General features: G+C 42.1%; 1 protein-coding gene across 4 annotated transcripts in view; it reads right to left on the reverse strand.

The window, feature by feature from the left end:
• Positions 1-13,434, reverse strand: part of Ide (insulin degrading enzyme) — a 92,477-nt gene that overhangs the window by 52,284 nt on the left and 26,759 nt on the right. For 3 of the 4 annotated variants that reach the window (XM_051146383.1, XM_051146382.1, XM_051146385.1), the window contains exons 2-4: positions 8,791-8,975; positions 7,166-7,373; positions 4,369-4,538 (exon numbers count right to left, since the gene is read on the reverse strand). In XM_051146383.1, the coding sequence (XP_051002340.1) occupies positions 4,369-4,538; positions 7,166-7,373; positions 8,791-8,975 (563 nt within the window). Of the gene's footprint in view, positions 1-4,368; positions 4,539-7,165; positions 7,374-8,790; positions 8,976-9,288; positions 9,395-13,434 lie in introns of those variants that run through there. The other variant, XM_051146384.1, reaches the window with a different exon arrangement.

Consider the following 13,434-nt stretch of genomic DNA (forward strand, 5'->3'; position numbering starts at 1 on the left):
CAATACTAAAGCGAGCCCTAGCTCTGCACTGAGGACATCAGGGGTGCTGGCTGTGACCCTTTCACCCTGGGTCTGCTGGAAGAAAGTCCTGCCTTGGCTGGCATTTGTGACACTCAGGAATTCTTGTCCTGACTCCATCAGGTGAAAACTGAGTAACTTTGGAAAGGCCTCCAGAATTCTCAAAGAGGTCACTTTGCCACTGTGAGGCAGACAACTTAGGTTGTTTCAGAGCTTAAGACCTAGGATGAGGAGGGCTGGGGATGCAGCTCAGTGCAGGAGGGCGCCTGTCCAGCATGTCCACGGCAAATCCTCAACACACGGCAAAGGATGTGAGGTGTATGTGAAGAGGGTCTTGAAAACTGCGAAATCCATTAAACGCCCTGTATGTTTTCACTATAACAATCAGTTTAAGTTTTACTTAACACAAAAAAGTGTACAAACAGTGCTAATGTATTGCATATTTTCATTTTAACATTTGAAACTGTATCGAAGACAACAAAAATAATCCTATAAAGAGTACCAGTGACCCAAATGCTAATTTTCAAGAGGCTAGCTTATATTTTTTTCCTATTTGTGAGAAGGAATCAGTGTGATGTTTCCAATATCTGTCTATGGAACAAGTTCCAGGCCAGCCAAGGCAACAGAGTGAGAACACGTTTCAGAAATAAAATAGTAATGACTAGAATGGAAGTTAAAAGCACATAAGGCTAGGAAGGCTTTGAAATAGAAACGTCACCCTAACCCAGGACCAGGAATAATAGCTCTGCACAATATTACACTGGGAGTCTTAACTCTTCGTGGATGGTTGCACTAAGGAAGCAGAGATCTGACCCTCAAGCTGCACTGTAGCTTTCAGCAGTGTGACCGAGGCCTCCCTTGTTAATGACTCTAAAATATAAAAATCACGTTCCTGGATTAAAACCAAAAAAAAAAGAGCCCAGTGACTAAACCGGTCACTGAGTGAAACCTGGAAACACTTGGGTAGAGCTACCGGTTCTGATTTCTAGCACAAAGCCACTTAAGCCTCTGCCAACTGGATTGTTGCTAGAATGAAAACTCAAGAGTGGAATTAGCATGCCTGTGATCAGGAACTGGGCAGAATCGGCATGCCTGTGACTGACAGTCTCCACTCTGCATATAGGTGGCCCTGAAGCTTTTTCTCTCACTGGTTTCATCCTATATTAAAGAGCTGTTATAAAATCCCTACCTATCCACTTTAGTTAAATAAAAATAAAAGTAAGTATGCTTGGTCTGCATACTGCAAAATAACAGCTGGTTTGCTTACATATTTTACTGTGTGTGTGTGGGGGGGGGGGGGGTCAGGGGACAACATGCAGGAATTACCTATCTCTTTCTACGTGTGGTCCCTGGGATCAAAGCCAGACTTGGCAGGAACTGCCTTGATGGGCTAAACCATCCCACTGGCCCAATAGCTGGTTTTAGAATGGAATACACCAGAACTCTGCTTCACACTGTATTCAGAGTAGAAGCTTTGGGGCTGGTTTTACATTTCTTTGTAAATCTAATCCGATCTGGGAGCTGAAGAAATAGCCTGGCAGTTTTAAGAATCCAAGGTGTGTTCCAGTACTCAAATCAGGCTACTCCCCACTGCCTTATAATTCCAGAAGACCTGATACCCTCTTCTGGCTTCCACAAGCCCTCACACACATACACACACACAGAGCATACAGATATACACATAAATGATGGTCAATGTTCATAAATATGTTACATTTAAAATTAATGATTCTGCTGGGCCTGGTGGCACACACCTCTAATCCCAGCACTTGGGAGGCAGAGGCAATTGAATCTCTGTGAGCTCAAGGCCAGCCTGGTCTACCTAATGAGTTCCAAGATAGCCAGGGCTATGTAGAGAAACCCTGTGTCAATAAATAAATAAATAAATAAATAAATAAATAAATAAATAAATATTGATTCCTTTAAAGTCCTGATTTCTTTGTAGCCTAATCTCTGTATTTATCACCCAGTAATACCATCAATAAATATATCTATAAATTCTTTACAAAATGAATTTAATCAACACCTGCCATTTTGTGCCAACACAGAAGAGAATAATTAGGATCAAAATGGATAAGGACCTAACAAAAGACTTCTAGAAAACAATGGAGAAAAGCCTCTTGCTATTGGCCATAGCAATGACTTTTTTGATATCATATGACAGATCTAAGCTACATAAGCAAAATAAATACATCAATCTAATAAATCTTTACATAGAAAAGCAAAATGAAAAGGCAACCTATGGTCTGGTAAAAAAATCTGCATACAGAAGATGTAATAATGAGTTAACATATAAAATTTGTAAAGAACACTAACAACTCTGTGGCAGGCAAACAAATAGCCTGATCAATTATGGGCAAAGGAGGCCAGATATAGTGGTTCATGCCTGTAACCCCAGCACTGAAAAGGCCAGCATGGACTGCACATGAGTCTGGGGCCAGTGTGGACTACACGAATAACACATACAACTGTAATCACAGCACTCAGAAGGCTGAGGAAGGAAAACTGATTTCAAGGCATGAACTAAACAGGAGACCAGGTCTTAAAATACCAAACATAGATAATAAATCAATAAAGCCATAAACCAATAAAAATAGTCTAGGTAAAGAAAATGTTTGTCCACACAGCATTCAATAAAAATCATCAAGGTGGGAGGAAGAAGGGAAAAAAGAGTGGATGATCTTGGAAAATAATACCTAATTTGATTCCTGGGAAATTTTGGGTTTACCTCATCTGCCCGCCTGAACTTTAACCCTACAAGTTCAGACAATACCCTTTACATTCTGAGAAATAAAAAATAACCTCTCAACTGACAAAGTAAACACGGCCCCATTTATAACCCTGTAACTTGTTACGTAACACTACATAACAACAATTAAGAGAAGTGTCATCCATAGCAGAAACACAGCCTCATCCGCAAGGCCCTCCCACTTGCTTCTTGTCCACCCATGTGTCAAGCAGAGCCACCCACTCTGACTTCCTCTTGATCTCCTTCCCAGGTGACTATACCCAGCTGCTCTCAGTGTCTAAAGGGTTAAACTGGAGAAACAGATCACTCAAAAATAATCTCAACTACATTTTTTCCCTTTCTTGTTCCCAGCCTGCTCATGAAAATACTCAACTATTCCCACTTTAGTTTCTGTGGACAGGGAAAACAAGAACTCACAAACCCCGAAACCAACATGGAAGAACAAAGAGATGCAATTTATTAAAAATTACAGAACTAAGCAGGGCATGGTGGTACATGCCTTTAACCCCAGCACTCAGGAGGCAGAGGCAGGCAGATGGCTGTGAGTTCGAGGCCAGCCTGGTCTACAAAGTGAGTCCAGGACAGCTAAGACTACACAGAGAAACCCTTTCTCAAACAACAAAAAACAAAACAAAACAAAATTACAGAATTAAAACCAAAGGTATTGAAAAAAGGAGGAAAACCAGATATTCAGATTTAAAAAGAAATGTGGTGATCAGGCCTGTAACCCCAGCACTTGGGAGGTCAAGTCAGGAAGATCAGGAGTTCAAGATCACCTAATCTTCTTCAAAGAGTGTGATAAAATCAGTCTGAGAAACAAAGGACATTAAGACAGAGAGACAGAGAAAGAAAGAAAGAAAGAAAGAAAGAAAGAAAGAAAGAAAGAAAGAAAGGAGGGAGGGAGGGAGGGAGGGAAGAAAGAAGGGAGGGCGGGAGTTTGGTTTCCATAAGAGTATACAATTAGGAAGCCACACTGCCTACCTTTCTAACTGGAACTTCTACAAACACCTAATTCTGTAATTATGTCGATTTCTCTGGATGCTATTGCATGTCTAGGAAATAGTGTATCTAAACTTAAAGACATTAATTTAGACAATAAACAAATGTATAAGTATAGTAAACAATATATTATCATTGCTTTATATGTGATAATAACTAAAGCATTTTTAAAAGCACAATAACCAGGGTTGGGGATTTATCTCAGTGGCAGAGTGCTTGCCTAGCAAGCCGAGGCCCTGGATTCGTTCCTTAGCCCCGGGGAAAAAAAAGCAACAATAACCGTGTTGGATAACTGCTTGTAATTCCAGCAGTAAGGAAGCTAACGAAGGAGGATTTGAAATTTGAAGCTGGCTTAGGCTGCTGAGCAAGACCTGGTGTCAAAATAAACCAAAACCAAAGAGTCAGGAATGTTTGTCCAACATGCCTGACACCCTGGTTACTGACCCATGCAGGACTCTAACTGTCCTGCTCCTGAAATGTGGAGACTCCTACTTGAACAGGAATTAGCTACAATGAAAAACTCTAAAACTAAACTCTGCGGAGAAGCCATGAGACACAATCAGATCAAGGAATGCAGCAGCTGTCGCGTGATGGTGACTAACCTGTCCCAAATTTGCTGAAGGGGTGATTGGGATTCCCTGTGGCTTTTTCCAACTGGAACAGTCTCCAGGCATCGTTCATGACATTCTTCTCATGTTCGGAATCAACTGCATTCACCTCTCTGTCTTTACAACTTGCATCAAACAAGGGGCACAGGAAAAACTGGGCAAACCTAAAAACGCAAAACAGAATTGCCAACTTGAGAACTATGATTTTAAAATAACAGTTTTTAAAATATTTTTGAAACCTATTAGATAGTTAATATGAATTACTGAGATAAGAAGAAATTAGGGATTGGGGACATGGGGACATAGTTCAGTGATAGAATACTTTCTTAGAATGTACAAGACCCAGGAAAAAATTTAGGGCTGTGAGTGGTGGTGGACACCTCTAATACCAGTACTCAGGAGGCAGAGGCAGGCACCAAGTGAGAGGCCAGCCTGTCTACACAGTAAGTTTCAGGACAGCCAGGGACATAGTGAAACCTTGTTTTGTGTGTGTGTGTGTGTGTGTGTGTGTGTGTGTGTGTGTGTGTGTGTGTGTGTATGTGTGCGTGTGTGTGTGTGTGTGTGTATGTGTGCGTGTGTGTGTGTGTGTGAGAGAGAGAGAGAGAGAACACTATTGTTCTAAGAAAAAGGAATAGAAAAGAAGTTCTAAGTAACAGCAGAAAAGTACAATATTAGACATATATAAATTCAGAGATGCTGATCTCTCCAGAGATGCTAAAATTAGTGAAAATATAAATACAGTCATATCAAAAGGTCAAAATTGACTTTAAGAGACAGCTGTAGTATATTTAAGATTTGCAGTTTGACATGTCTTTGAAACTTAAGTTTTCTCAAAAGGGGGGAAAGCAGTTGGTAACTCGTCGCCAATCTTAAATATGCAGCCAGTCAAATGGATCAGCAAGTAAAAGCACTTGCCATGTAAGCCTGACAATCTAAGCTTGATCTCAAGAACCCACAGTAGAAAGAGAAAACCAAACCCCAAATGTTCTCCTCTGGCCTCTGTATGTGCATGAAGGCATGTACACACACTCTACCCCCAATGCACACATCCCTCACACACACACACGCGCGCGCGCGCGCGCGCGCGCGTCACACCAGTATACACATCACATACATGCACACACATTTACATACTAACACATACCCTTACACACATATTACACACATCTCACACACAAACATACTAATAATTTAAAGAAATATTTTAAAAATCTTAAATGTACAGCCCACAAGGCAATCTCATTAAAACTCAGGACAAACAAATTAAATGACTGAATTTTAAAAGGTATGTTTTGAATTTTAGAAAAACTTTAGTAGGAAAACAGTGCAATAAAAAAATCTCAAGTATGTCACAGCAGTCTGAACTAACTCATAATTATGAGCTTATATGAAATAGTAAATAGTCTATGAATTTTTTATCAAGCATCAATTCAACAAATAACATGGTATGTAACTCTAACATATACTACCAAAATATTTTTCTTGATCCCATAGGAATACTCTTTTAGAAGTCCTGAGTTCAATCCCAGCACCCACAAGCATCTAGAACTGTTGTCCTATTGACATCAGATGCTCTCTTCTAGTGTACATACAGAAAAACACCCATATACATACATGAAATACATGTAAAGGTGCCTGCCACCAAGTCTGATGACTTCAGTTCAATGCCCAGGATCCATATAGTGGAGGGAGAGAAAGGACTCTCAAGCTGTCCTCTGACTTCTGCATGCACCCTAAGACATGTGCACTACTCCCATATGCCCACAAAGCATTTACAAGTAATTAAAATTTTTTTAAATAAAAGAAATGTTACTGTCCTAGCGGAGCCTGCTCCATAAAAGTAGGTGCTGGGAGCCAAACCCAGATCTTTACAAGAGCAACAAGCGTTCTTATCGCTGAGCCATCTCTCCAGGCCCTGTCATAGGTTATTCTTTACCACGCATTAAAAATACAAGTCTGGTTAGAATGAGAAGGGCTAGTGAAAATTTTATAAGTCAATATAACATTTTATAGGCCTAAAGGCCAGTTTACAGTTGTGCCATTATTTTCCTTCTGCCATGAAGTAAATATGTGCCATCTCTCATAACCTTTTCTGCTTTATAAAACGCAGTGTGGGAAGGCACATTGGTTAAAACATCTCTCTCTCTCTCTCTCTCTCTCTCTCTCTCTCTCTCTCTCTCTCTCTCTCTCACGCACACACACATGCACAGACACACACACGTGCATATACAAGCGCACATATTTTGGTTTTTCAAGACAAGGTTTCTCTGTGTAGCCCTGGCTGTCTTGGAACTCTATGTAGACCAGGCTGGCCTCGAATTCAGAGAGCCACCGCCTCTGCCTCCAGTGCTCGGATTAAAGGTGTGTGCCCCCACAGCTCAGCATATATGTATGTTTTAAAGATGAGAGTCTCACTACACTGTTCTGGCTGGTCTGGAACTTACAGGGATCCATTGATCTCTGCTTACAGAGGGCTTAGATTAGAAGCATTCAACAAAACATCTTTTCTTGAAAAAAAAAAACAAACTACTTTATGTATCTTGGACAGAGTGGAGAGAGGAACGCACGTGGAGGTCAGAGGGCGACTTGTAGGAGTCAGTTTTCTCCTTCCATCATGTGGATCCTAAATCAAACTCAGGTGGCGAGGGCCATCACCCACTGACCACCAGCCCTCCAATAGCTTTGTTAAACTATAAAATTGTAATGTCATCTTTATAAAACAATAAGTACTATTTTTATTCATGTGAGTAACTGTACGAAGTTCAATAATTTGCAAAGCATTCGCTATTACCTGTCCAGGGCTCCTTCCAAGTGTTCATGGGAAACATCGAAATAATAATTGGTATGCTCTCCACTGGTAAATGCGTTGGAACTTCCAGCATGTTCACTGAGAAACTGGCTATATTCATTTTCTTTAGGATATTTCTTGGTTCCCAAAAACAGCATATGTTCACAAAAATGACTTAAGCCAGGAATATTTGGAGGGTCTGACAATGAACCTGAAAGAGAACACACACACATAATTAATCCCTTTTTAATGTTAAAGGTTAGTAAATGGAGACGAATTATGCATGGTTTGAGATTCTTAACACATGAGAGTTAAGTGAGGGCGCCCTGAAATGGCATTATTTAGAAAGCAAGCAAGAAGGTCTAGATTCTAGTCCCCCCTGGACATCATTCAGGGAGCAACACTGCACCAACTGTGTGACTGACGTCCCTGAGGAGGCTGGTCTGAGGAGCCACACAGGTTGCTTACTTCTAACTTTCTGTTTGCTGATGTTTTGAGATAGAGTATGTACGCACCCCACGCTGGTCTCAAACTTGCAGCAATCCTCCTGCTCTGACTCCCAAGTGTTAGTGTTAAAAGTGTGAGCCACTACACCCAGCAAAGTTGTGAAATTTTAAGCAAAATCCTTTGTTTCTCTTGTCATTTATATATTCCTATCTTAGTCCTTTGTATGCAAATTAGGTATATGCAGCCTGGTCTACATAGTGAGATCCAGATCAGCCAGGCCTACACAATAGAGACCCTTATCTGAAAAGCAAAACAAGCCAACAAACAAAAACAGAGAAAGAGATTAGGTTTTGCAAAACACTTCATTAAGGTAAGTAGTAGTTATTTGTTCACTATTAACCTTATTTCCCCAACACTAAAATGTCACTGAATTAAAGCTTTTATTTAAAAAAAAAAAAAAAAAAAAAAAAAAAAACCTAAACTAAAAGAAATATTTTCCCATTAAGCATATATATGTGTAGAAGATAACAGGACTAAAGTGACACTACATACAGAAGAAATGTATACACAAGAATCTATAAAATAACTGAGTGGTGGTGGTGCATGCCTTTAATCCCAGCCCCCGGGGAGGCAGAGGCACTCTGAGTTCGAGGCCAGCCTGGTCTACAGAGCGAGATCCAGGATAGACAGGGCTACACAGAGAAATACTGGCTCAAAAAAGCCAAAAAAGAAAAGAAAAGGAATCTACTAAATAGCAAGTTAAATATAGCAGAGAAAATAAGTACTAGCTTAAAGGATGGAATGAATGTCTTCACTGCTAAGTCACCTGAGCTGGCGACCTAACAGGACCCTATTAGATATGTTCCAGGCCAACCTGGACTAATAATGAGACCGTGTCTCAAAACACCACACGCAGGCACAGTGCCTTATGTCTATTATGCCAGCATTGGAAAGGCAGGAGGATCATGTCAAATTTGAGGCCAACATGTACAAAACAGTGAGTTTTAGGTTAGTTGGGCTATAGAGTAAGGCCCTGACTCAAATAAATAAATAAATAAATACCAAACAAACAGCAAAAATAATGAGAAGAAACAAAAACGTGATAACTATTAGGTGTTTACACTAACTGCACCGTCTATGAAATGGTATTCCACATAGTCATTCACAAGACTAAACTGTACCTATGTGCACATCGAGTGCTGCTGATGACTTGTCCGTGGTGGGATCGCTGATGAGAAGCACTTTGATACCATTGGCCAGCTCCAGTCCACGATACTCTCTTTTGTCTTCAGGAGACTTGACAATGTGGTCTTCTATTCTCTGGATGGCTGGGTTACTCATTGTGATGTAAATCTTTTTTTGGAAACTAGAAAGAAAAGCATATTTGTTATATAGTGACTGCTACTTTAAGAAAAGAAAAGAAAAGAAAGAGGGCAGGGTGGTGGTGGTGCTGTCTTTAAATCCCAACACTTGGGATGCAGAGGCAAGAGGATCTCCAAGCTTCAGGCCAGCCTGGTCCACACATCAAGTTCTAGCCTAGCCTACACAAGAGAAACCTTGTCTCAAAAAAACAAAAAGAGAGAGAGAGAAAGAAAGGAAGGAAGGAAGGAAGGAAGAAAGGAAGAAAATAAATCAAGCCAATTCATATAACATCATCCAAAATAAAAAAAACAAAACACCTGGCTGTAGCTTCTGCTGTTGCAGCTCCTGCTGCCAAGAGCTGACCTGCTCACACACACACAACTAAGCTTGCTTTCCCACTGAGCCCAGAAGGAAGGAAGTGCTTTATAGGCTACTTACAGGGTGTGGCACAGCCATCCCTCCTCTCCTCCTATCTCGATGAGCAGTTCAATGGGACCTGACACAGGATAAGCTGGTCCCTGTGCTCCTACAATTGGGTTTTCAATTACCAAAAACTACCATACATATTCCAAAGGGATCGACTAGAGGGTAGGGTGAGAGGTTATGTAAGAGTCTTTACTAAATCAGCCAAATTGCTCAGCTTGACAGATTCCATGATAAGGCTGAGCAGGAACTGCTGAGTCTCACACACATGGGTTTGGAGCACACAGAACAGCCTCCATGAAGAATAATGCTATGAAATATTTTAAAGCAAGGGGAAAAAAGCTGCCTATGAAAGCCACAAAAGCCAGGGCATGTAATAAATGAAAAATTACCCCCTCAAAAAAACAAAAACAAAAGCAAAAAAACAAAACAAAACAAAACAAAAAACCTTAAAGCTGGGCACAGTGCACACACCTTTAAGCCCAGCGCTCAGGGAGGCAGAGGCAGAGGCAGGCATATTGCTGTGAGTTCGAGGCCAGCCTAGTGTATAAAGAAAGTCCAGGACAGCTAAGGTTATACAGAGAAACCCTGACTCCAAAAAAAAGGGGGGGAGGAGGAGATAAGAAAAGTCAGGGCAGCCGGGCGTGGTGGCGCATGCCTTTAATCCCAGCACTCGGGAGGCAGAGGCAGGCGGATCGCTGTGAGTTTGAGGCCAGCCTGGTCTACAAAGTGAGTCCAGGATGGCCAAGGCTACACAGAGAAACCCTGTCTCGAAAAAACAAAAAAAAAAAAAAAAAAAAAAAAAAAAAAGAAAAAAAAGAAAAGTCAGGGCACCCCAAGTGACTTTTGTAATCTGGGGAAATGCTGACTGCCAGGACAGGGGTGACCTAGACACCTTGTCTGTCAGAGGGCTTCCTTGGGCAAGTCCTTTCTTCTCTAGGAAGGCTGGAGGCAGTGATGGAAAAAGAGCCACTTGCACATGGTCCCCTGCAGCGTGTGTGCTGCGAAGGAATTCCAGATCTGGGGGTTTTGCATAGGTTGGTTTGGTTTTGCTTTTTAAAGTAGTATAGATGGTACTTTTTGTCTAACTAGGAACTGCTTAAGAGGCAAAACATTAAACTCCAAATATTGACTAGTCCATACAGTGAATCAGGTAAAGCCAAAAGCATACCTGAAAGTGTGAATTAGGAATGAAGCTACGCTGGCTCCCTGGCTTCTTACTCAGAAGACAGAAGTAGGTCTTCAAAGACAGACAGCCAGGGCTGCTGATGTAGCTCAGAGGTAGAACACTGCATGCATAAAGCTTTGTCCAGATCATCCAAACACGACAACAGAAAACAAAGAACTGACCAATAGCCAGACCTAAGGCTAAACCGCAGGGAACAGAAGTGGGCTTGCAGTTATTTGGATAAAATATTGTGTTAAAACCTCAAGACATGGGTTTGCGAGATGACTCAGTAGCTACGCCCCTGCCACATAAGCAGGAGGCCCTGAGTTCGGACCCGTGGGTGAGGCAGCTCGCCTGTAATTCCAGCCTCCCAAGGTGGAGTCTGGAGATCCTCAGATCAAGCTGCCTAGCAAGACTAGTTAGTCACTTGGGAAACGCTGAGTTTGGCGGAGAGACCTCCTCACTTCATCAGCTGAAGTGAAGAACACTCAAGGAAGAGCCCTGACGTCTATCTTAGGCTTACACACACACACACACACACACACACACACACACACACACACACACGCTTGTGCACCCCCCACATATACACATGTGCCCACACATAGACAAAGCATGCATACACACATGCACACTATACATATATGTGGACATAGAAAGGGCGCGCCTCAGGCAATAAGAGAAAATTCTAACCTTTTTTTTTTTTTTTTAAACAGAATGCCTTCCTCTCTGAAGCTATATTTATTTATGTAAGCAATCAGAATAAAAGCTGGTCGACCAGCCGGGAGGTGGTGGATTACACACCTGTAATCCCAGCACTCGGGAGGCAGAGGCAGGCAGATCGCTGTGAGTTTGAGCCCAGTCTGGTCTACAAAGCAAGTGCAGGTCAATCAAGGCTACACAGAGAAAACCTGTCTCGAAAAACAAAAAAAACAAAAAAAGAAAAAGAAAAAGAAAAAAGAAAAAAAGCTGGTCAACCAAAGAGATTTGCTATTAGCACAGTCTCATGCATCTTCCTTTCAGAAAGGATATTTGGATTTTGTGTGGCTGAGTTTTGTTTTCCTTATTCAGACAAGCTACCCTCAAATTCACTATCTTCTTGTCTCAGTCACTGAAGAACTAAGACTACAGCTGTGTGCCACTACTTTGGATTTTTTATTTTTTATTTTTTTTTCGAGACAGGGTCTCTCTATGTAGCCTTAGCTGTCCTGGACTCGCTTTGTAGACCAGGCTGGCCTCCAACTCACAGCGATCCACCTGCCTCTGCCTCCCGAGTGCTGGGATGAAAGGCGTGGGCCACCACTGCCCGGCTTCCATTTTGGACTTGTAAAGGTCAATACTATAGGTAATGCTAAATGTATGATACTAGTTTTAAAGATCACATAACGCAGGTCAAGAGAGATGGCTCTGCGGCTGAGAGTGCGTGCTGCTCTTGTAGAGGTCCCAGGTTTGCTTCCCAGAACCCACCCAGTGGCTCATAACTCCAGCTTCAGATGGTAAGACCTCTCCGGCCTCCACAGACACCAGACACACAAGCGGTGCACAAACAGCATGCAGACAAAACACACACACAAGCAAACAAACAAACAAGTGAAGACATATCATGCCTTATACAGGCTGTGCAAAAATGACACTGCCCTGCTTAGAATGCAAAATACTTTCTTTAAAAATCAAAGTAAAGGTTGGAGAGATGGCTCAGCATTTAAGAGCACTGGCTACTCTTCCACATTATCTGAGGGTTTGATTCCCAGCACCCAGATAGTAGCTCACATTTGGCTATTAGAACTCTAGTCCCAAAGAATCCAATGCCTTCTTCTGGCCTCTGCAGGAACCGGCATGTATGTGATGCACAGACATGCATATAGACAAAGCATTCACATATATGTGTGTGTGTATGTATGTATGTATGTAAATATACATAATTTTTAAATGTAAAATACAGGGGCTGGAGAGATGGCTCAGCGGTTAAGAGCACTGACTGCTCTTCCAGAGGTCCTGAGTTCAATTCCCAGCAACCACATGGTGGCTCACAACCATCTAAAATGAGATCTGATGCCCTCTTCTGGTGTGCAGGTGTACATGCAGGCAGAGCTCTGTATACATAGTAAATAAATAAATATTTATATAAAAAATGTGAAATACAAAACTGCACAAGCATGAGAGCTGCAGCTCACTGTAACCCCAGCACGATGGGTGCAGAGCTCAACCAGCAGCCATGATTCCGGATAAGACACTGTGTTAACTAACACCTCAAGACAAGAGTCTGGGGATGGCTGTGATTAACCGCCTGCTGCATAAGTTCAGAGCCTCAGAACCCAAGTGAATGCAGTAGGCGAGGTGGCGCTCCTACACTTCCAGGCTCTGAGGTGGAGTCTCCATCTCCAGAGCAAGTTGGCTAGCAAGACTAAGCATACTGGCAACTCTGGGTTGGATTGAGAGACCTTGCCTGAAAGAATGAATTGGGTGTCTGATGTGGTGACACACACCTGTAATCCCAGCACTTGGAGGCCGAAGCAGGTGGATCCCTGTGAGTTCGACGCCAGCCTGGTCTACAGAGTGAGTCCAGGACAGCCAAGATCGCACAAACAAACAAAGAATAAGTCGGGCTGGTGAGGTGGTTCAGCAGATCAGGGCACTGAAGTTCATCCCCTGGAGCCCAAGGAGCAAGCATACCAACCTCTGCAAGTTGCCCTCTGACTTTATATGTGCTACACAGCACACATTTGTCCTCTCACACCCAAATAAAAATGATTAAGGTGAAAAATCACACACACACACACACACACACACACACACACACACACACACACACACCTGACACTTTGGGGGAAATTCAGGGCAGTTATTTGAAAGTGAAACACCTGTATTGGGA

Source organism: Acomys russatus, chromosome 5, assembly GCF_903995435.1.
Source record: "Acomys russatus chromosome 5, mAcoRus1.1, whole genome shotgun sequence".
Classification (NCBI taxonomy): domain Eukaryota; kingdom Metazoa; phylum Chordata; class Mammalia; order Rodentia; family Muridae; genus Acomys; species Acomys russatus.